The sequence below is a fragment of the Quercus lobata genome, chromosome 9 (assembly GCF_001633185.2).
Source record: "Quercus lobata isolate SW786 chromosome 9, ValleyOak3.0 Primary Assembly, whole genome shotgun sequence".
Classification (NCBI taxonomy): Eukaryota; Viridiplantae; Streptophyta; class Magnoliopsida; order Fagales; family Fagaceae; genus Quercus; species Quercus lobata.
In genome coordinates this window covers 10,442,904-10,466,049 of record NC_044912.1, presented here as the reverse complement: position 1 = coordinate 10,466,049, position 23,146 = coordinate 10,442,904, and the positions used below count along the sequence as shown (strand labels likewise).

The window sequence follows — 23,146 nt, the reverse complement described above, 5'->3', positions numbered from 1 at the left end:
CAAACCCAATACCAGTTTGGGATCGTTACAAATTGAGTCCTTACAATTGGCGTCGTCTGTGGGAAAGGCTTGTGCGTTGGCACAAGCGGTGGATTGAGCTCCTGTCAAGCAAGGGCCTACGAAAGCCCCTCCATCACTTCCAGTAGCTCGTTGTTTTTGCCCTAATATGAAGTTCTACTAGGGGCTACGCTTCGAAGCACCAGTGGCACGGGCAGTTCTAGGGGCTTCCATCGTCAAGTCAACGCTCCACACCTTGGCCAAGGGGCTAATCCTCGAAACTTAAAGAAAATCTAAGTTTTGGACATAACCAAAGTATTATATGGTTCTCGGATTCAAACTTATGGGAAAACCAACTACTAAAAGAAAATCTAAGTTTTAGACAGAACTAAGGTATTGTATGGTCCTCGGACTCAAACCTATGGGGAAACCAACTACTTAAAGAAAAGCTAAGTTTTGGACAGAACCAAGGTATTGCATGGTCTTCGGACTCAAACCTATAGGAAAACCAATTACTTAAAGAAAAACTAAATTTTGGACAGAACCAAGGTATTGCATGGTCCTCGGACTCAAACTTATGGGGAAACTAACTACTAAAAGAAAATCTAAGTTTTCGACAAAACCAAGGTATTGCATGGTCCTCGGACTTAAACCTATGGGGAAACCAACTACTTAAAGAAAAGCTAAGTTTTGGACAGAACCAATGTATTGCATGGTCCTCGGACTCAAACCTATGGAGAAACCAACTACTTAAAGAAAAATTAAGTTTTGGACAGAACCAAGGTATTGCATGGTCCTCGGACTCAAACCTATGGGGAAACCAACTACTAAAAGAAAATCTAAGTTTTGCACAGAATCAAGGTATTGTATGATTCTCGGACTCAAACCTATGGGGAAACCAATTACTTAAAGAAAATCTAAGTTTTGGACAGAACCGAGGTATTGCATGGTCCTCGGACTCAAACCTATGGGGAAACCAACTACTAAAAGAAAATCTAAGTTTTGGACAGAACCAAGATATTGTATGGTCCTCGGACTCAAACCTATGGGGAAACCAACTACTTAAAGAAAAGCTAAGTTTTGGACAGAATTAAGGTATTGCATGGTCCTCGGACTCAAACCTATGGGGAAACCAATTACTTAAAGAAAATCTAAGTTTTGCACAGAACCAGGGTATTGTATGGTTCTTGGACTCAAACCTATGGGGAAATCAACTACTTAAAGAAAAGCTAAGTTTTGGACAGAATCAAGGTATTGCATGGTCCTCGGACTCAAACCTATGAAAAAACCAACTACTTAAAGAAAATTTAAGTTTTGGACAGAACCAAGGTATTGTATGGTTCTCGGACTCAAACCTTTCAACTACTTAAAGAAAATCTAAGTTTTGAACAGAACCAAGGTATTGCATGGTCCTCGGACTCAAACCTATGGGGAAACCAGATACTTAAAGAGAATCTAAGATTAGCCATTAGAAAATGGATCAAGTCCTAGACAGAATGGAAGTCCCGACCTATCCTCGGATCCCTAGCTCTAAGGGAACTAATGCAAACGAGTATTTAGGTCCGGTACAGTCATACCTCGGTCCTCGGACCGAGTGCCAAAAAATAGTTAAGGCTATGAATGTTGTTAGGAACGAGGCAAAGCACCCTAGTACTCGGTGATCCTCTCGGATAGTTCATTTTGGGTTACCCATTCTCGGATGATCACCTCATATGCAATACAGAACATTCATCTGTTATCTCGGTTAGTTTTATATGTATAACCTTTTCAGGTCGGCATTATTGTGCCTGTTAGTCTCAATAAGTCCAAAATAATAGCTTTTTGTTAACAAGGGTTTCGGCCCTAAGTATCGTTCAGAATTAAAAAAAAAAAAATATACATATATAGCACATCCATTCACAATATAACTATTGCAGAAAAGAAGGAATACTTAGAATAAAATAAAGCCATCTTTTATTAATACAAAGAAATAGTACAACGTACAATGAAGGGCTTAAGTAAGCCTATAATAGAAGTTAACTACAAAAGCAAAAAGAAAAGCAAAAAGGAAAAAGATACAAGGGAACGATAAATCCTTCAAAATTCTGCTCTTGTGGCGACTAAGCATGTCAGGATGACCCCATTGATGGAAGGGGAGAAAAGGCCAAGAACCAGTGCCTTCCAGGCCATGTCGAGGAGAAAGACTTCTTGAGCAAAGATGGTTCACCTCTGTATGAATACCGTGACCATCCACTATCCGGTGATCAAGGCTTAGCCTTTCAGTTTACGCTCTACAAATTATATTGTTTGGGCCCTTAACGTACGAACCCAATACCAGTTTGGGATCGTTACAAATTGAGTCCTTACAGTTATTGTCTTAATAGTTATATATATATATTGGAAATATTTAATTAAAAAAAAAAAGGTTGAAAACCTTGTTTTATCTTCTAAAATAAATAAAAATTCAAAATAAAATCAGAAAAACATAACCTTAAGTGTGTTTGTTTCTGATTGTTTTTGGTATAAATGTTACTTTCTTTTAGGACTAGAAATAGCACCGATCCCTAAAACACTGAAAGGACCTCCCCCTATAAATGGGGGAATCATGAAAAAGGGATCTAGTTTTGGTGATCTATCATTCAGTTATTTAGTGTTCTAGTAAAAGAAAGCTTACTACCACTAAAACCCACAAATTTTCATCATCGCATCTATATTTTCATAGCATAAAAATTTGTTAAATAACACACAAATCACTTAGAAATCCCTAAAATCCACCACACTTGAGTTATTTTCTAAATAGAACAATCGGTATATTGTCATATTCAATGGATGAAAGCATTCGACCAAAATCATGTCTACTCTGCCAATTTCATAAGTTGTGTTCCTGAATTTGAAGAGAATAAGGAGCTTGATGACTGAAGGAGTCCAAAGGAAGAAGAAGGGATGGTGATTAAATTTGTGGTCAAGAGATTAGTAATGAATAATTTTGAGGATTCAGAGCTCACTTATGTATCGAACAGTGCATGCACAGGTAAAATGTTGTCCTTATTAGTTAATTAGAGTTAATCTTATTTGAATATGATTTCATTTATGTAGTTCTCAAGTATGGATATTCATAATATCTAAAAGGATATAAAAAAATAAAAATAAAAATTTTTAGGTAGAAATTTCTTTTGATGATTATAACATGTCATTTGATTGATTGTCTCTTTGTTTTAGAATGTTAATAGATTTGGTTTTCCATGTTATTTGAGTCATCATCATGTATTCACATATTCATGCATTACATCAAAACAGTATTTCAAGTATTAGGATAGTAGTTCTAGTAATTTTGATTTTCAAGAACACATCTTGCATATCCATAGATCCATATGCATAGATTAGTGATAAAAGTGAAGAACTGCCTTAATTAAGTTTTTCACATGAAATAACATCTTAAGGCATCATTTACAAAAATTTCAACATGTTTTTTCATTATCTGTTTTCTCACGTGCTTATGCATTTCTCTAATCATACTCATGCATCTTTCATCTTTGGTATAGATTGCATTGCATTTTGGTTCACTTTTTGTTTAATGTACGTTTAATTAATAGGTGGACTAATTTTGTGAATATGTGAAGTAGCCCACCAGAAATAGGCCTAGTCTGATCTGGGTTACATTGGAGTTGGACTTGAATCTAAAATGGGCTTGGGTTTGTATTATCTACTTCTCGGGCTTAGATTAGTTCTATGAATTTGGGTTGGATAAGCTTCAGCCTTCAGGGTTCTGTTTGAGATTTAGATGCATGCAGGCTTCATTGTTGGCCCAAGTTGGTGGGCATTGAATTGGACTAAACACTTAAGAGACATTTAGGTTTATTGGACTAACTGGTTTTGGGCCTTAGGTTGGACAATGGCAACAGGGGTTGAGGGCAGGTTTCGGTTAAGGTTCCTTAGCTCTGATTTTTGAGTGGCCCCAATCATGGATGGTCTGTGTTGGAAATCATGATGATGGACATGCTTGATAAATTTGGGTGTGATCTAAGTGGGCTAGTTTGTGCATTGATGAGTATGTGTAAGCGTGCCAATGCATATCGAAGTGTATGCTTGTGTGGGTGTAGATAAAGGTTGTGTGAGCTTTTGTGTTTATGTGCGTGAAATCAATGTCGTGAGTTGTGTATGTGGTTGTGTGCTTTTTGTGTGAATCTGTGTATATATATATATATATATATATATATATATATATGCAGTGATGGAGAATGATATGAAGAAGGGCTTTAAGGGGCTAGAGCAATTACATCAGTGGTTGCAAAAATTTACAAAATATAAAAAGTGCTCAATTTTGCACATTTTAACTCAAAAAGCACCCCCACCACATCAGTATTTATAAAAATGTGCAAATATACAAAACTGCTTTGCAAATGAATAGTAATTATGCATATATGCACGATTACTGTTCATGCATGTACAAATGATTTTTTTATTCTTTTTTTCTCCCCGTCATATTGCTCTCTCATCTGTCTTCTTCTCACAACAAAGAACAAAAAGGTGGGTGGGGCCATGTGGGTAGTGGTTTGTTTGATCTAATGAAAAATTAAAGAAATATTATTACTTAAATAAAATAGATGATAGAATAGATAAACTAATGTGGGTGTTTTGTAAAAGTGGGTGTGTAAAATAGAAAAAAAAATGTTTTTTCTTGCAAAATAGATAAGAATTTTGCATGGATTAATGTGATTGCTCTTACTTGTGGTTGTAGGGTCTGTTGTTGTTGTAGTTGCAATGTTGATGCTGTAGTCGATTGTTGTAATTGCTGGTGGTGGCTATTTCTTATGGTGATTTTTCTATTATGTGGTAAAGATGATGGTGATTAATTATGAGAACTAGGGTTTTAGGAGGATATGAATGTCAAGATCAAAGTCTTTTTTTGGTAGGATTTTTCCTTCAGATTTGTACTCTTGAGGTTTTCTTTTGGCAATGCTATGTACACAATATATATATATATATATATATATATATATATATTTATATATATTTTACAATTTCACAATTGTTAAAATATTATTGAATTTTATGTGGCTCACCACTTGTTATTGTTTTCATTTATAAGAGAAACAATGGATTTGTTAGATCATTTGGATAATGTCAGAAATTGAAAAAAAAAAAAAAAAAAACTTCAGAATATAAACATGTGGTAAAGTATGTTAATGCCAAGTGAAAAAAAAAAAAAAATTCGGGTTGACATGTGGCTTTGATGGGATCCTATAATCTCCCACATGGGGAAAGCAATTAAGACATGAACTAAAACATGGAACTGCTTTTTTTTTGTTTGAAATCTACCCCATTCCCCCTTGGGTTGCTACTCTAACTTGGGAGCCCTGAATATCCCCAAGACTTGGGGGCACACCATAAGGCTTTAATAGCAATTGATTCTATCCACAAATAAAAGATGGTCACATCTCTTGTTTAGTTGATCAAGATTTAATGAAATTCCTTAAGAAAATCATGTGCATATTCCAAAATAAATTGGTGTCGCCATTTTAATAATATTTAGAAAATTTTGTGGTTTAGTGTGGTAGGAAGCAGCCTGAGCTTGTAAGATTGAATAATAGCAAGCTTTACTAATGCTTAAATGGTGTCATGCCATGTCAAATTGAGATCTAAGTAAGTTGGGATAATAACCATAGCAGCAACCTTATTTTTGTTATTTTAATGGGATTTATATTTTATAATCCCACAAAAAATAATATCATGCTGTCTTGATAAAAAAAGAAAAAGAAAAAAGACAATCACTCTCTAAAGAGAAATACGTCCAGGAAAATAATAATATTAAAGTGATTTTATCTTTTTTTTTTTTTTTTGGGTAGAAAACTATAAACAATAAAGAAACTAAACAACGTCTATATATAGAGACCAAGGTCTCTCATAATACATGCCAGCAAAGTTATAAAACAATAACATAAAAAGGTTCATAGACGGAATATCAAATAACAAAAGTTCTTGGTTTGAACCGGCTCCCATCCTTGCCAAAGCATTTTTACATTTGTTGAGGAATTTGGTTGATGAGAGTTTTGCAATCCATAATAAGGGAGGCATGAAGTAAATTACTACTATCATTACTAGAGACCCAACCAAGCATAACGATAGCATCAAATTCAATCTCAACAGCCAATAAATTTAAATTAACACATAACATAAGTCCATCTCTCAAAGCCTAGAGCTCGGCAAAGTGATTTTATCTTCAAAACATATGAACTTATTTTTCCAAGAATGTACAACACATTTTCCAGTCAAAGACTATTTGTCATATACTGTGGGAATGCTCTTTTGCTAGAAACGTTTGGGCCCTGGTTCAAGCAAGAGTACAAAAATGTTCAAATGCGTCGTCATAATTTTTCCTATTGTTTCAGCTTATGATGAAAAAGCTGAATTTGAAGGAACTTGAGATTTGGGGCACGAAACAAATTCTATTTTTACAAAGTTCAGTTACACCCAAAGGCAATTTTGGATGGAGCCACTGAGCTGTTGGCATTATACGAGAGACTAACAGCGACACAAACAAACTCCTAAAGTAGTTTTGCTTGTTATGCAGTATTTTTCTTGTCTTGCCTTTCATGAGCTCTGCTGTTCTTTGAATAATGTGGTGTGGTATTCTTGTCTGGACGTGCTGTGTTCAGACTTACAATTGTATACTTTAATACAATTTCTTTCAATTCTTTAATACAATTTCTATCATTTAGCTCAAAAAAAAAAAAAAAAAAACTTCTAAAATTCTAAATAATCAAATAATAAGAAATTTTGTCCTCTTTTATAAGTTAAGGAATCATATTTTCTGCGATCTCACTTTTTTGGTTAGATATTCGCCAAATTAACTTGGTTAACCTCTTTCTCAAAAAAAAAAAAAAAACTTGGTTAACCTTGTTTAATTTAGTAAAAAATGATGGGTCAAGAATTAGGTTTCATAATATAAAAACTTGTGAAATTTATTCTGATATCTGATAATGAATATACAAAAACTCAGTAAAACTTCGATCAAACCTTAATCTTTGGAACTTCTGGTAAAAATAATACCTTTTAAGTCGTCTGTATTGCATGAAATGTTTGAAAATTTTACGATAGTCTAAATGGGGTAGCAAGACCTCCTCCCCCAGAACGAACAAGAAGAAATGCTAAAAAAATAAGGACTTATCCGCGTTGCGACTCGCGATTCGTGAGGAAGGTTCTTGAGACTCATGTCATGTTCTTGTTACGGACAGAGTTGGAGTTTATGTAATCGTTATATAATATTTCACGTGAAACATTCATGGTTTACCAAATTATTATAAGATAGTGTTAAAACTAGTGATTCCGTTTACTTATCTGTCATTCTTTGTTATTTCTAAAACTGCCAGTTGCTGCCACACCTCGCGGACAAACAAAATTAATCAATTTGCAAGTTGCAAAATATACTTATTGTTTATAGCTAGTAATAAAATGATCGTGGAATGTAGTTGAACTTGGATTTGTCACATGCAATCTCAATATCATAAAGTCTTTAAAGTCAACTAGGAACCTTGAGGTTTTATTTTATTATCTTTCATCTTTTCGTTTTCTTGAGTTCCCACTTGCAATTGCGAGATCGAGGTTGCAGTCAATTAGCAAATTGCAAAATATGCTTTTATATATGTGTATATATATATATATATATATTTCTTACCATTTTTTTTTTTCTGGGAATTTGTGAATTCATGTCTATAGCTAGCTGGCTTAGATTAGTTTGCAATAGATTTAAATTCGATGGTTGGTAAGCGAAACAATACTATTAAAGAAAGACTATAGGATAGACTGTTGTTAGTGCAAGTGGTTCCGTAAGTACTAGAAACTATTTATGAGAAGTGAGAACAGTGAGGGTTGCCCTTGTTTATAAATTTCCTCCACATTTTACTTTGTACTAAATTCCAAATCGAGCTTAGTCTCTTTAATTTGCTCAGTCAGACTTGAAATAAGCCTGCTACTATAGTTTATCAGGTTCGATTTTCTGTCATATAAATTCACATTCTTTTTCTCCGTGAGGGGATACTTCTTTAGAAGTATATATTGTTTGGTTTCATTACACATTTCCAGAACAACCTGACAGTTCTCTTTTCTTCTTTTATCCATTTACAAATAAAATTATGTTTAAAGTAATTAATCTAGCATTGTTTTCTTGTTTTGAATACTGCGATTGAGATAGTATAAGTAATTTTACAAAAATATTCATTCTTGATCTTTTGATGCACTGTACTTATAATGTTGATTTTTTTTTTTTTTTGGGAGGGGGGGGGGGGCTAGTGTGTTCGGGTTTTTTTTTTCCATCATCATGGGTCAAAAAAAAACCAACCAGTGGGGGCAGGATTTTTCAGGGGGGGCAAAATTATAGGGAACTTTGGAAGCACAATCATTTATCTATTGATCTCCCATTCAATTTTTTAATTAATTTTTAACACTTCATTGCTAAAAAGCCTCAAAGTTCGTTACCAAAACATAGAATTTGAAACAATGAAAGAGTCAAAGAGATTGAGGGAGAAAAAAAAGATTAGTGGAAAGATGTAAGCATTAGAGATTTAGTGTCATGAAAAAATAAGACATAATTTAAAATTATGGATCCGCTACTTAGAATTGGAACCATGAAATATTTTAAACTCAATTTAGTAGAAGATTTTTATTTAAACTTAAAAAGTGTGATGAAAATTGAATTTCAAATGGTGTAAAAGATTAAGTGCTGTGTATCTCCCATTAAAAAAAATTAGTAAGTGTCAATGTGTCCAATTTAATATTATCTCTTTGTATCTTTTTTCTCTAGTATGATATATAGTAAAACATTGTTGATAAAGGTACAAGTGTGTAGCACATCTCATGACAGCAAAGCAAGTTCTTGCATGTGCTACCAGAGAATAACAAGCCACCTCATAAGGCACTATCTCTCACAAACATACATGATATTAGATCAATAGAATGTAAAATCTCAATTACTTGAACTTCAGGTATTTGAAAGAAGCATATTAAGCAGCTCTTTGTATCAGAACACTGTGGTAGCCGATTCTAATTCTGCAGGTGTCTTGAAAGAGCAGCTCTTTGTTTTCGTTTTAAGATATATAACATATTGTATACTCTTCTCTTTATAAGGGGGGGAATTAATTTCAGCATCAAACTATCAAATTTGTATCATTTGCATAGTTAACTGAAATTATGGGTTAGAATTTGAGGTTAATTGGTTGTCTTTGAAATTTGTCCAGAAATTCTTGGGTGGGGGGGGCAAAGTAATCCAGAAATCCTATACTAAAGGGGTTTGGGAGGAAGGTCAGGGGGGGCAGTTGCCCCCCCTCGCCCCCCCTTGGCTCCGCCCCTGAACCCAACCCAACCCATCACATAAGTCCAACCCAACCCAACCCAACCCACATGGGTCAGGTTAGGTCGGGTTGAACCCATAGGTTTGATAAATTTTTTATTATTATTATTAAATTGAGTAGAAAAAAAAATATAAATATTAATATATTAAAAAAAACTAAAGATTAGTATCAATGTAACTCTTTAAAGACAAACAACACTAATGACTAAACAACAATAGTAATTTATTAAAATTTGTGTGAATTAATTGACTTTTATATAGGATAGGAAGAATTGGTTATTAAAAAAAAAAAATTAATTATATACTATATTATATATATATATATATATTAAATTAGTATTAGTATGAGGAATCGAGGAAATGTTGCTCTACTGCTAGTTTTTTTTTTTAAATTATTAAATATATAATATATATTTAAATATATATAAGTGCCCTACAGCTAATTTAAAAAAAATAATTATTAAATATATAATATATTTTAACTATATATTAAATATGGGTGGATCGGGTCGGATTTGGCGGGTTTGTAATTTTATGACCCAAACCCAACCCGACCCGCTGTAAAATTTTTTTTTGTAACCCAACCCAACCCACCAAGCCTTAAAAACCGACCCAACCCGACGGGTCGGGTTGGGTTGGGTCGGGTTTGGCAGGTCGGTGAATTTTCTGCACACCTCTAGGGGGGCTTCTGCTCAGCCAATAAAAAAAAATCTTAGGGCAAGGCTCAAAGGACAGGAGCGCATTCCCGCCAAAAATTTCATACACATTTGTTTATTAATAAATTTGCCCCTTTGACCCATCTTAAAATTTGATTATCTTATTTTGTTTTTAACGATTTTATTTTATTTATTTATATCATAACTAATAGACTATTATTATTATTTCTATTTCAAACTTATATTAAAAAGAAAATCTTTCTTATATTATCAATGTCTTTTAAGGTTTACAACTTACAAAAGGAAAATAGTGGTTGATAAAAAAAAAGGGGGTTTTAATCGAAAAGAGAAAAAAAGAAAAAGAAAAATATTATTACATTTCAAAATTAATTAAGAAAAGATAAACAAAACTCAAAGTTTTTTTAATACTTTATCTTTTTCATTAATATATAATTTATTCTAATTTATAATTTTTTTTACATTACAATTTGAGGTTTTAGTGTTTATATATAAATGATTTTTTTTAAAATAAAATAAAAAAGTTATCGTGTGATCTAACCAAAATAACAAGATTCACTAAAAGACTTATTCATTTATAAACAAAGATATAGTGTTATTTTTGTATAGATTTTCCTGTAATAAAATTTCACCTAATATTTGTAATAGTTATATTTATTATTAGATTGGTCTCAAGTACTTGTTTGCACATGCCTTTATGTGCATATCACTTATAATTTTTTTGAAGTCAAATTCTAACTCCATCACTGTTTTTCAATATGCACACTCAAGAGAGGTTTCCTTTTACAGTACTTGAAAAATAGAATTTGTCTAATCTGTTTCTCACTTTTCAGTGATCAAAATATTTACTTTGTGTTAATTAGGTGCGCGTTTATTTATAATTCAGACGTTGATTATTTTATTTTGGAAATTGACTCATTAAGAAGCTTTAGGTATGAGTCATAGCAGTGGAAATCGGCGAAGAAGTAAAGGTGGAAGCTTTAGGTATGATTTCTCATTTGGTTAATTCTCAACTTACAACCAAATCTATGAATAAGTTTTGTTATTCTATTACAACATGTTTTATTCCTTACCGTAAAGATTATCACTCCTGTACCAATAATTTTTTGGAAGTTAAGTTAATAGTAGTTTAGTTACTTCTAAATCGATGATCACTATCAACATGTTTTGCATTTTGTACGGTTTAGTTTGAAAGGAACCATGCTTTTTTTTTTTTTTTTAAAGGATAACTGATGATTTCATTCATAAAAAGTAGAATACAGTCAGAACAGGTGTAACTAGTTGCACAAAATAGCCAACACTAAACAAGCAACAACTCCTAGACCACCCTAGTAATTCAATGTCCGCTATTTTTTATTTCTCAGGATTCATGATATTGAGAGGCAAGACGAGAGGAATGAAGCTGAAGATGGAGGTCCTCCAGTGCTTGGATCAAGCAGCTCAATGAAAATTCGTGAGCCGCCTAAGTGGTTCTTCCGATCTTGGAGGATAATATTTGGAGTGTCGTGTGTGATTGCAGTAGCATTGGATCCTTTGTTCTTTTACGTTCCTGTGATCAATGAAGATAAGAAGTGCATTGGGATAGACAAAAAGTTGAGAGCCATATCTCTTATTTTGCGCTCTGTTACCGATATCATTGGCATTATAAATATTATTTTGCAATTTCATGATGAGTATACCTATATAGACGAGACCTCGGGAAAGGTAGTTAAAGATTTTCGGAAAATAGCGAAGACTTATTTGTGGCCATACTTCGTAATTGACATTCTCGTTATTCTTCCCTTCCCGCAAGTAAGGGAGAGCTTTATTCAGTTCATTGTTTTCTTCAAAATTGTTGCGTATTTAAATTTTATCCCTTGACTCTATACTTGTTGTAATCTGTTCAGGTGATCATTTTAATTATTTTTCGACAACTGGAAGGCTCAAAATCTTTGAATAAAAGAAAGTTGTTGACTTTCTTTGTTCTCTTCCAATATGTGCCAAGAGTTATTCAAATCTTCCAATCCTGGAAAGATCCTAAGAAGAGAGTCGACAAATCATCTGAAACCCCCAAACGAGTTAAAGCGGCATTCAATTTCTTTCTCTACATCATTTCCAGTCATGTAAGTTTGATTTTGTACTAATTTTATTTTGTACTAATTTTAGATTTCGAATGTATTATGCTTAAGCTTATCAAAAGCATTTGCGAAAACACATGAAATATATATAACATGTGAAATACTTCATTTATTAATTTATTATAAATGAGTACTCCTATTCTCACATAAATAATAAAATAATATTATATCTACAATAATTTCAAGGAAATCTTAGGAAGTAGTTTGTTATTGCTTATTGGTTTTAACATGGGCCTACTACTAATATTACTTTTTAATCTACTAATAATAGTCTACAATTTAGAATTTGCTAAGAAAATGTTGTGAACATATGTATTATTACTCAGATAAAGAAAATCTAAAAATATAACAAAATGTCATAATATTTTCACAACACCTTTGTCTTTAAGTTATCAAGAGTCCTAATCTAATATTTTAAGTATTATTTTGACCTATCAAAAACTGACATCTCAACTATAATAAAAATGTTGTGTAAATATGTTGTGTTTCTAGAGCAGTGACATGTTCTTGATTTTAGCTCAATCAAGAATACCTTTATTGTCCTAGGTCAATTATATGACCACCAACATAGATATTATATAGAATATAAATACATTATATAATTCATGTATAAATCCTTCTCTGTGTACAATTTCATGAATTATTATTATGATTATTAGGAAAATATGAAGAGTTTATTGATGTTCAATGTCTCGATGGTCTTTTAGGTATTGGGAGCCTTTTGGTATTTTCTTTCTATTGAAAGGGAGACTGCTTGCTGGCACAGAGCCTGTGAAATTCATACAGGATGTATCGAAAGTTCTTTCAAATGTGATGACAGGCTTCACAGTTTAGGAAATTACACATTTCTAAATGACGTTTGCCCAATAAATCCACCAGATAAAACGCGCTTTGATTTTGGAATATTTCTTGGCGCCCTTCAGTCTGGTGTAGTGCAGTCCAAAAATTTCTCAGAAAAATTCTTTCACTGTTTCTGGTGGGGCTTACAAAATCTAAGGTTTGCACATAATATTGACTCTGCTATTCCATATTACTAGCATTTCAGAATAATTTTTATTAATAATATATTTATGTCCATATTGCATTATTTGTAAGTTATTACGAGACTTTTTTTTTTTTTTTTGAGAAACTGTTCTTACGAGGCCATAGTTTGCCACGCCCATTCGTGGAGCCAAAATTTTGGTTTAGGGGGAGAAAGATTGCTTAATCTATTGAACAAAAAAATCGATTAAAGTAGAAAATATAATGTAAATATAAGTTATAGTTTATTATTGTATATTAGATATCAATTTATATTTTTGAGTCTATTATTAGCCAGAATATTTCTCCAAAAAAAATAAAAACATATTAGCCAGAATCAGTATACTCACTATTATGTATGATTTATTTATTCACAATTTAAGCTGAATATATATATTCATATAAATAAAAATATAAAAATATAAACAAATAAAAAATCAATATATACTATATAGTCATTATTATATGAAATGAAAAGATTAATCTAAATATATTAGCTTAAAAGTATTAACATTATGATCACATACTCAAAATATTTAAAATATTCTATGTATGAATTGATTTTGCTCTTAAAAGACGCTATATGATATTTTTATTCTTGAGTTTAATTAAAAGTATGAATATTTATTCTTTCTATCTTAGAATTATTTAATGATGGGTTGATTTGCAAAAGATTGTAAAAAATATACTGAATTGTAAAAGAATTATTTTGTTAGAAAAAATATATAATTCAGTACATTGTCTAGGTGATATAGTGATAATATATCTTCTAATATTAAAATTACATATAATTGTTTTTTCTTGATTACATTAGGTGTTAAAATTTATTTCTAAAAAATCATTTTTGATTTTTTTGGGAAAACTTTTTTTTTATATTTTTAAATATTATAAAAAACTAATTTTCAAAAGAACTTTAAAGCTTAGTTTGGTTGGGAAGATAAAAGAGAGAGAGAGAGAGAGAGAATAAAAAATATTTTAATTTTTTATCATATATGTTTGGTACAAATGATCAACAAAAAATTAAGAAGGGTGAAAAACAAATATTAATTTTATTTTTTTGGTTGTAAAGAAAATTGAGAGGATATATGTAAAAAATAATTTATATGAATTTACTATTATGTCCATGTTACGTAATATATAAGCAAAATATCTAAATAAATTCAAATACTTGTGAGCATAGTTCCTCAAATTATATAAAGAAATAAAAATAGAATATTCTCTTCGGTTTTTGTTCCATCATTTTTCAATCATTCCTAAAAATCACTCTAAACAAACAAAAGATAAGGGGGATTTGGATGGGGTCACAGGCAATGGACCTAGTGTCCCCCCTGCCCCTACACACACACATAATCTGCCATACAAAAATACTTGAGATAAATTAAAGATATATTTTTGCTGTATGTAAAAAAGAAAAGAATTTTAGATGTATTACTCCCTAGCCACCCTTCTCGTCCATGGCTTACGATTATGTCCAAGAATAGAGCTAGGATTTCGAGTGAGGGGGACAAGATACACTCAAACCCAAATGCTTAAAAAAATTGTTATAGCCTAAATCTTCATATTGTAGCTCTAGATTAACCCAAAGAAAACCATGTTTTTATCCAAGCTTATTATATTGTAGCTCCATGTTTATTATATTGTAGCTCTAGAATAATATATATATGTGTGTGTGTGTGTGTTTGTTTATCCTAAGGTTTTTTGGGGAACTTCATCAAATATTTAAACTGTAATTATTCTATGCAATACTTTAAGATAAATTTCATAAATCATTTAGAAAAAGAATCAAAATTTAATGAAAATTTGAATAAAGAAAGTGTACTTTTTGTAAAAGCTTGGAAGTATTGAACAAAAATGGAGCATGAAAATTCAAAACCAAGCTTTATATATTTTATATTTTGCTTTTTCTCATTGGGTAGGGGGGGCCATTGCTCCCCCTGGTCCAAGCATAGCTACGTCCCTGATTATGTCTCCTGGCATTTTTGGTGCATCTCTTGGCAGTTTCTTCTCTGCAGAATGTTCTTCTTCTTTCTTTTTATTTGTTATTTATTGCAGGTTTGATTTCTAAGATTATTATATCTAACACATTATAGTTGCACCGTTTTTGCAGTTCTCTTGGTCAAAACCTCGAAACAAGTAACTATGTCTGGGAAAAATGCTTTGCAGTTCTCATTTCTCTCTTTGGCTTGTTATTGTTTACATATTTCATTGGAAATTTGCAGGTTAGTCTCAATTCTATTTTTTTAAAGGCTTAGGGTTCCTACTTCCTAGTTATACAATTATGAACTGAACAATATTTAGGCTAAAAACAAGGAGTGGGCATTAGATTGGTTTTTAGGTTGGAAGAATGATACCCCTCACACTTGCTATGTATTAAAGTGGCCAAATTGTTGTACTGTAAGTCTATGATGTCTATTTATAATTAAAATAATTTTCTTTTCACTATTATCCAAACTATTCTTACTATAGTAAAGTGCTTTGAAGTTTAATTGACACTTCATAATATTTCCAATGAAGATATTTATAGTTCAAATCTTCTCATGATCTTGTGTTTTCAATGGAGATATTTATTATTCAAATCCTCACATGGTCTCACCTCAACTCTCCATATATCTTAAGTGTGTTTAAACACTATCCTTTCTATTTAGGTTTTTATTATTATTTATTTTTAATAATATTTGATGATCGAGAAAAGTGAAATTTGAATCTTTAGTGTCTTTATTGGAAATACCAAAAATGTCCATTGATATATATATTTTATTAACAATTGATGTGTTTAGATTTCTCTAATATTTAATTTTCAAAGGAGATCCTATGAAGCTTATTATTTATATAATATGGAGTAATTTTGTATTAATAAATATCCAAAATATAGGTTTTAAAAATCAAGAGCTTTGGAGCTCAATACCTACTGGTATTTCTAATAAAAATATTTATAGTTCAAATCATTCCACCCAACTATATATATTGCAAAAGTGCTTAAATTTCTGTTTCAATATAAAACTAGAATGGATGTCATAATAGATTTTGAAACTTTGGATTTAACATTACAAATTCTAAACCTATAATTAAGGATATGAACTTAGTCAAAAGTTTGGGCTTAACTTAGTCACATTTTGGTGTTTTCAATATATTTAAGGCTCAAATCCTTTCACCCTCAATATAAATAAATAAATAAATAAATAAATAAAAACTTCAAAGTTTTTCTTTGAAAAAGAAGTATGATCACCAACGTGCATTAGATTATATATCTCAATCTTACGGCAATGAATCGGTTACAAGGAGTATACACTCACGTAAAATATTAGTTTTTTGTTCTTTGTCTACTTAATTAATACCATAAGATTTGACAAATTGAACTTACTAGTAGAAGTGGACAGCTATACATACAGCTGGACTCTTCAAAATCGGAGGAAGCAAAAAAGAAGAGGGAGGAGAAGGAGGAAAGCAAGAAGGCGGAGGAGAAAGAGGCAAGGAAGAAGAGGGAGGACAAGGAGAAAAGAATGGAGATGGAGATGAAGGAGAAAAAACGAACAATAGAAATATGGATGTTCAAATACAGGCTTCCTGGAGAAATGAAAAGACAGATTATGCAGAACGCAATGCAGATTTTGAAAAAAAACAAAAGCCTTGTTCATGTGGAGAACCTGTTACGACAGCTTCCTGAAGGACTAAGCAATTCTGTAAAACGCCACATCTACTTAGATCTACTAAAAAAAGTGAGTTCGTTAATTAGCTACGATAAACTTGCTAAATAATATTTAATTTGCACCTGTGCAAGATTAGTGCTATTATTGATATCACTCTGAAAAGAACGAAGAAAGAAATAAGAGCATTATAGTTTTAGTCAACTGATTGTTTAACCATCACTGCAGATGCAGCACTCATGCATAAAAGGATTATCAATATATAATTAAAATTTAACAAAAAAATTAAAAAAAGTAATTTAAGTGATGAATTAATGCACATTTTGTAGTGCTATGTTTTTATTAAAAGAATAAAGATTCTAATAAATATAAAATGATTTGAAATATATAATGAAAATTTCTTTTAAATTTGTTGATACTTTATTAATTAATTTTTTTTATTTAAATAGTATTTTGATTTATTTAAATATTTAGAATAAATTGTACAACATAATTTCACTATATGACACTCTATGTGTATATGACTCACTCTATGTGTGATATATATATGTACACACATATTAGCATTACTAATGGTAATGTATATATTACCATTAGTAAATAGTAATGGTCCATTAGTAACATGGTCAACATAATTTGTAAAAAATGTTATAAAATGTTGTAATAATTACAATATTGAGACACATAATATAAACACGATATATACAACCTTACCTAATGAAGAACCCCATATATATGTAGGGTTTTTAAAAATGAATATTTATAGAACTTTTTTACAGAAGAATATTTATAGAATTTAAATTAATAAAAAAAATTAGGATAATTATATGGAAGATTCTAGGCTTTCAAAAATTTACGCAATAACATTAAAAGAAATCAACAACAAAAATTCAAAGATTTTTGACCAAAAATGCATGATGTTTGATTTATTTTATAATATTTTTTCATGTAATCTTTTGAGACCTTATAATTTATTTTAATATGTATATTTCAATTAAATTTAACTTTCCTTCTATATTTAAACCTACCCTTTAAATTTTTGACATATTATAATTTCTTTTAATGGTAGAATATACAATTTAATATAAATATAATAAAATTTTAAGGGTAGAATATTTAGTTCTATATACAAATACAATTATAATAAAGACCTAACGTTAGAATGTATAATTCCATACATAATTACAATACATATCTATTAATAAATATTATAATTATTAAATTTCATATTTAGGCAATAAAAGAGAAAAAAAATTATATTTTGTTAAAAATTTCCGTGCATCACACAATTTACCAATATTTGATCTCATGACAGTATTTATGCGGATTGTTTTACTTTTTGAGCTAGGTGCCGGCGCTTCAAAATATGGATGAGCAACTGTTGCTAAAGATATGCGACTCTCTCAGGCCAGTCTACTACAATGAGCAGAGCTACATTGTTCGGGAGAGAGACCCAGTTGATGCGACGATCTTCATCACTGATGGTGTTGCATGGAGCTATTCAACTAGTAATAACGGTGAAGCAATCAGTGGCTCCTCTTCACTCGCTGAGCGTCTTGAAAAAGGTGACTTCTTCGGTGGAGAACTTCTTGAATTCGTGTTGAAAAACCCATCCTTGCCCAAACTCGCCATTTCTCCAAGAACCGTCAAAACCCATGGACCAATTGAAGGCTTTGCTCTAATGGCCGAGGACTTGAAGAATATTGTCACTAAGAACTGGAAGTGTGTTGGCAAAGGGCAGTTGGAACCCTTCGCAGCTCATGTGGTGCAAGCAGCTTGGCGCAGGCATCATGAAAAGTCCTCACAGGGCGGCAGATAATTGCTCGTGCGAGATTTCCATTTATCATGCATGTTGTGTAAGGAATTCTCACCCGGGTCTTTCAGAGATTGTAATTGACTAGCTAGTTGTTTAGAGTATTGAATGAAGGCTAGAGTAGGAAAAATAAAAATCTTCTAATTTAAGCAGGTGTTGATGGAAGGTTGATTTGCTTTTTCTTTCTTCCCTTGAAAATGGATTTATTTTCTGAAAAATATTTATAAAAAAAATGAGGTTTTCATTAAAGTGCTTGGTCTCTGCAACTTCAACTGCGGTCTCCTTAAGGTCAAAATGCAAATGTCGTCTAGAGTTTAATTTGGCCAAACTATTTCATTTCTTGTTTATGAAAAATCTCAAATACTCCATAAACCAATATTAAAGAGTGTGAAACATGGAATATAATCTCAAGTTTAGGACTTGCCTTTCAAGTTTGTTGAACCCATTTTCCAAGTTTTTCCAAAGAGAATTTTCATATTGAATTTGAAACACATATACTGAGATAATTAGTTCTAGACTTGCTACGAAGCTTTTATATATATGATTGCGGCCCAAAGTCAAAGGCATGACCGATAAAAATATTGGAGCTAATTTCATTTTTCTTGAGATGGACATTTTTAATGCTAAATTCTTCCAAAATGAATTTTTGTTAAACTCATCTTTCTAAATTCAAGTAACATGGCCCACGTTCATTAACAAATAGGACCAAACCCAGTAAGATTTTAATAAAATAGAGGCCCAGTTCGTTTTGTTAGAGCATCATCATCATCAGGTGTGCCAAATGTCAAATATTTGTCATTTTACACACCAAACACCAAAAACAGAGCATCATGAGGTGTGCTATATGTGTTAAAATTTTGAAACATGTTACAGTACGCTCTCAAATATGAGAGCGTACGGACAAGAATACCATAATTTTTTATGCTTATTTTATTTACTTTTCCTCTCTCCTCACAACACTTCTCACTCACCCTCTCTCTCTCTCTCTCTCTCTCTCTCTCTCTCTCTCTCTCTCTTCCACAGCACGTCGATCTCAACAAAGACCACCACTTGACGCCACCGATCTTCTTGCCAGGACGGAATTCCACCCCACGAACTCTTCCAAGAACCCGACCTGACTCAAGCTTCGAAGACGAAGACGATGATAGCTCGGCGGAGATCTTGCACACCACGAACTGAGTCCAATCGGCGAGTTTGGGCAGCGAGCGAGTTAGGAACACCAACGAGTCGCATCGGAGCGAGTGAATTGGTCTGAGGAGAGGCTTTTGGGGCTTGAGAGATGGGGAAGATGAACAAATGCCAGAGAACGAATCCATTGGAGATCGCAAAGAAAACGGCGTCGTTTAGAGAAAGGTTTACTAGTAGTAGTGGTAGTACTAATCCATGGCAAGGTTTTGAATTTCTGAGTTGAGAAAATTTGGATTTGTGTTTGTGTTTGTATTTTGGGGTTTTTGTCTAATTTGGGATGGGTTTTGAGGTTTGTGAATGTGGTGGGTTGTTGTGGATTTATTTATTTATTATTATTATTATTTTTTTAAAGGTGGCGTTGGTGGATGGGATTGTGTCGGTGGTGGCTGTCAGTGTTGTGCGGCAGTGATTGTTGGTGGCCGTTGTTGCGGCAGTGGTCGTTGTTTGTGTTGTTGTTGATGATGATGATGATGATAGGGAAAAGTTAATATATTATTTTAACGGGTAGTAAATATTAATTTAATGTATAGAATTAAAGTATAAAACATCTGATAAATGGTATATTGTAAAATGATGTGCTAAAATGATAAAGTAGATTTTTGGTGTGTCAAAATGACATTTTTTATGAGAGAGCTTATGAGAATGCTCTAATGTTGCTTGATTGGTACTTTTAGAATAAAACTCATTAAAAAAAAAAAAAAATTTTAACTTGGGTTATCCTAATAAAAATCAAGATAAGTTGACTTCTAACATGTTCTATATCATTTTTGTTTTGTTTTGTTTTTTATTTATGAGATATCTCAAAAACCAGCGTGCTAATGTAATTTAGAGTTCTTTTTTGTTATTTTTGACAATCCACCGTCTGTGGTGAAGAGTTTACTATTTCTTTATAAGGTAGCTAATGTTTATAGTAGACTCATTTTTATTTTTGTTTAGTCTAATATATTAGCCCTTCTACACTCCCCACCCCCCCCCCCCCCAAAAAAAAAGCTAGTTTGTTTTGCAGCTAATGTCGCAGAAGCTATAAGAAAACAAACATGTTGCTTTTTGAATGGAAAAAGAAACTAAACACGTTAGCTTTTAAATGAAAACCTCAAATCCACTAGGGGTCTCATGAATCCACATGGTGATAAGGTCTTAGAATCCACTAGAGAGAAATAGACAAAATTGTGAAAACCCTATTGCCTTAGAGGCTATAATATGTTTAAATAGTTAAAAAAAAAAAAAAAAACCTATAAATAGTGATTAGGTGGCAAAAATAGTGAATTTTGCCGACAATAGAAAAATTGAGATAATTACAAAAATTGAAAATACTGTCTCTAAGAGACGTCCCAAAACAGACAAGACCTTATTCTAACTTTTAAACTAAAAGTTATTAAGGAAAAACAAATATTATTATAAATAAAAAAAACACTGGAAAGCAATTGTTAGGTCATCTGGATGATCTCACTTAGTTGATGTCAACAATTGGAAAAAAAACTTTAGAATATAAAAATGTGGCAAAGTACGTTAATGCCACATGAAAAATATTTTGGGTTGACATGTGGCTTTGATGGGATCCAATAATCTCCCACATGGGGAAAGCAATTAAGACAAAGACTACGACATGGAACTTTTTTTTTAGGTTGAAATATACCCCATTCCCCCTTGGGTGGCTACTCGAACTTGGGAGCCCTGAACATCCCCAAGACTTGGGGGTACACCGTAAGGCTTTAATATCAATTGATTTTTGAATGTTCAAATAGTGTATAAAACACCTTGAACGTTTAGACCCCCAATTTATAAATTACCAATTCAAGCTTAATATAAAACAATATATGTGCAGAAAATGAACATAAGCTTATAATAGAATTGATAAACAATCTAAACCAAATAAAATCACATCCACAACAGAAATTAAATGGCAAAGATTAAGGGAAGAGAGATGCAAACACAATGACAATACAACGATGTGTTATCGAAGAGGAAACTGAAGCTTTCGGCGTAAAACCTCTCCACCGCCCTCCAAACGGTAAATAATCCACTAAAGAATGAAGTTGGGATACATGAATAGCAGCAGACTTTCCAAGCCTAATCTACCCAGTATACCTAAGCCCTCCAAGCTTCTTACTCCAATGAGGTTACGCCAAACCTATTTCTTCTTTAGTTTACCGGATTCCGCTATAACCCATAGCATCAACCAATATGAATTAGTTCCTTTTGAATTTCTTCCCAAACCACCAAAAAGTCTTCTCACAGATATGGGTATAGTGAGAAAAGGTTTTAGCTAATGTACCTCTCAAGAATGTAACAATGGAGAGGGTGAAAGTTGAAGAATTTGAAGAGTCACTATGTAAAGATTGTGGATGAGTCAATCTTGTTTTTCTCTAGGGTTTCCCTCTCAAAGTTCTTTTTGGAAGCTCTCAATATTTCGTGGGTATAAGGGGCATTTATACTGGAGTAAGAAAGGAATGCAAAGAGTCAATTTTTCCATAACAGAGTGGACTGGCGACTTGGTCTCGCGACTTGACTGAGTCACGAGTCCAAGCCGCGAGCTAACTGAATGGCCAGTCTGGACTTTTTATCCTTATCCTGTAGTGCTACAGCTGGCATGACGGTTCAGCTTCCATGACGGTTCAGCTTCTTTGCATGCTTCACTTGTGTGCATCTTCTGGCAGCTTGCAAGCCGCGAGCCACCCTCGAGATCCAACCGCGAGTCCCTGCTTCACTGCACAGTCTTAAGCATTTCTTCACACTCTCTCACACACTACCCTTACATGATTCCCACCTAAACACAAGGTTACTAATTGCTAAATTACAAGCAAATTTGGCACGGAATAAAGTCAACAAGATGGTTGATTAAATTCAACCTTACAATTTCCTTCGCTGTCTAGGGTCGTTTCTAGCCAATGCTGGACAAAGGCTCGTTCTTCTTGGCCCTCAGCTTGGCGTATTGCTCTTGGTTGAACTTCATCGTCATCTCTGCGAAAGAATGCTAGGAATAGGATATCAACAATAGAGTTAAAAGGGGAAAAACGAGTGACACCAAAAACTTACTTTTCTCTTCCCTAGTTATCGCACGCAAGATGTAAGAAGAAGGTTCGGGACCTAGGAAATGACGAGCTAAAGTCCTAGGGTCGATCAAATTGTCGAAGTCGTTAATGGTCTTCGCGTAGTCCAAAGCACTCTTGATGCGAGTTTTGTATCTACTTTTCAGCTTTGGACGAGTCTTGGCTGTGAGAAATAAACAAATATGAGACGTTAGAGTTAGACGGAACAAAGACAAACCCCTTCAAAAAAGAAAAAGAAAAAAGAAAAGGAAATGAAAGAAGACGCATTAAGCTTAGGTGTCTGCCACCTACGTAGCAACCTAGGGACGTCTCCCCAAA

General features: G+C 32.6%; 1 protein-coding gene across 1 annotated transcript; it reads left to right on the top strand.

Annotated features, from left to right (window-relative positions):
• The first annotated feature begins 10,930 nt into the window (after positions 1-10,930).
• On the top strand, positions 10,931-18,596 carry LOC115961205 (cyclic nucleotide-gated ion channel 1-like). Its single transcript, XM_031080225.1, has 7 exons — positions 10,931-10,980; positions 11,361-11,787; positions 11,883-12,098; positions 12,821-13,110; positions 15,241-15,352; positions 16,511-16,849; positions 18,126-18,596. The coding sequence occupies exons 1-7, from the start codon at positions 10,931-10,933 to the stop codon at positions 18,594-18,596; spliced, it is 1,905 nt and encodes a 634-aa protein (XP_030936085.1).
• Positions 18,597-23,146: the final 4,550 nt, after the last annotated feature.

What these genes read in the sequence shown, in the direction of transcription:
- LOC115961205 (XM_031080225.1), top strand. Translation starts at nt 10,931, where the DNA reads ATGAGTCATAGCAGTGGAAATCGGCGAAGAAGTAAAGGTGGAAGCTTT. An exon ending in AGTAAAGGTGGAAGCTTTAG is followed by an intron (nt 10,981 to 11,360) that starts GTATGATTTCTC and finishes TTTATTTCTCAG; the next exon opens with GATTCATGATATTGAGAGGC. An exon ending in TTATTCTTCCCTTCCCGCAA is followed by an intron (nt 11,788 to 11,882) that starts GTAAGGGAGAGC and finishes TAATCTGTTCAG; the next exon opens with GTGATCATTTTAATTATTTT.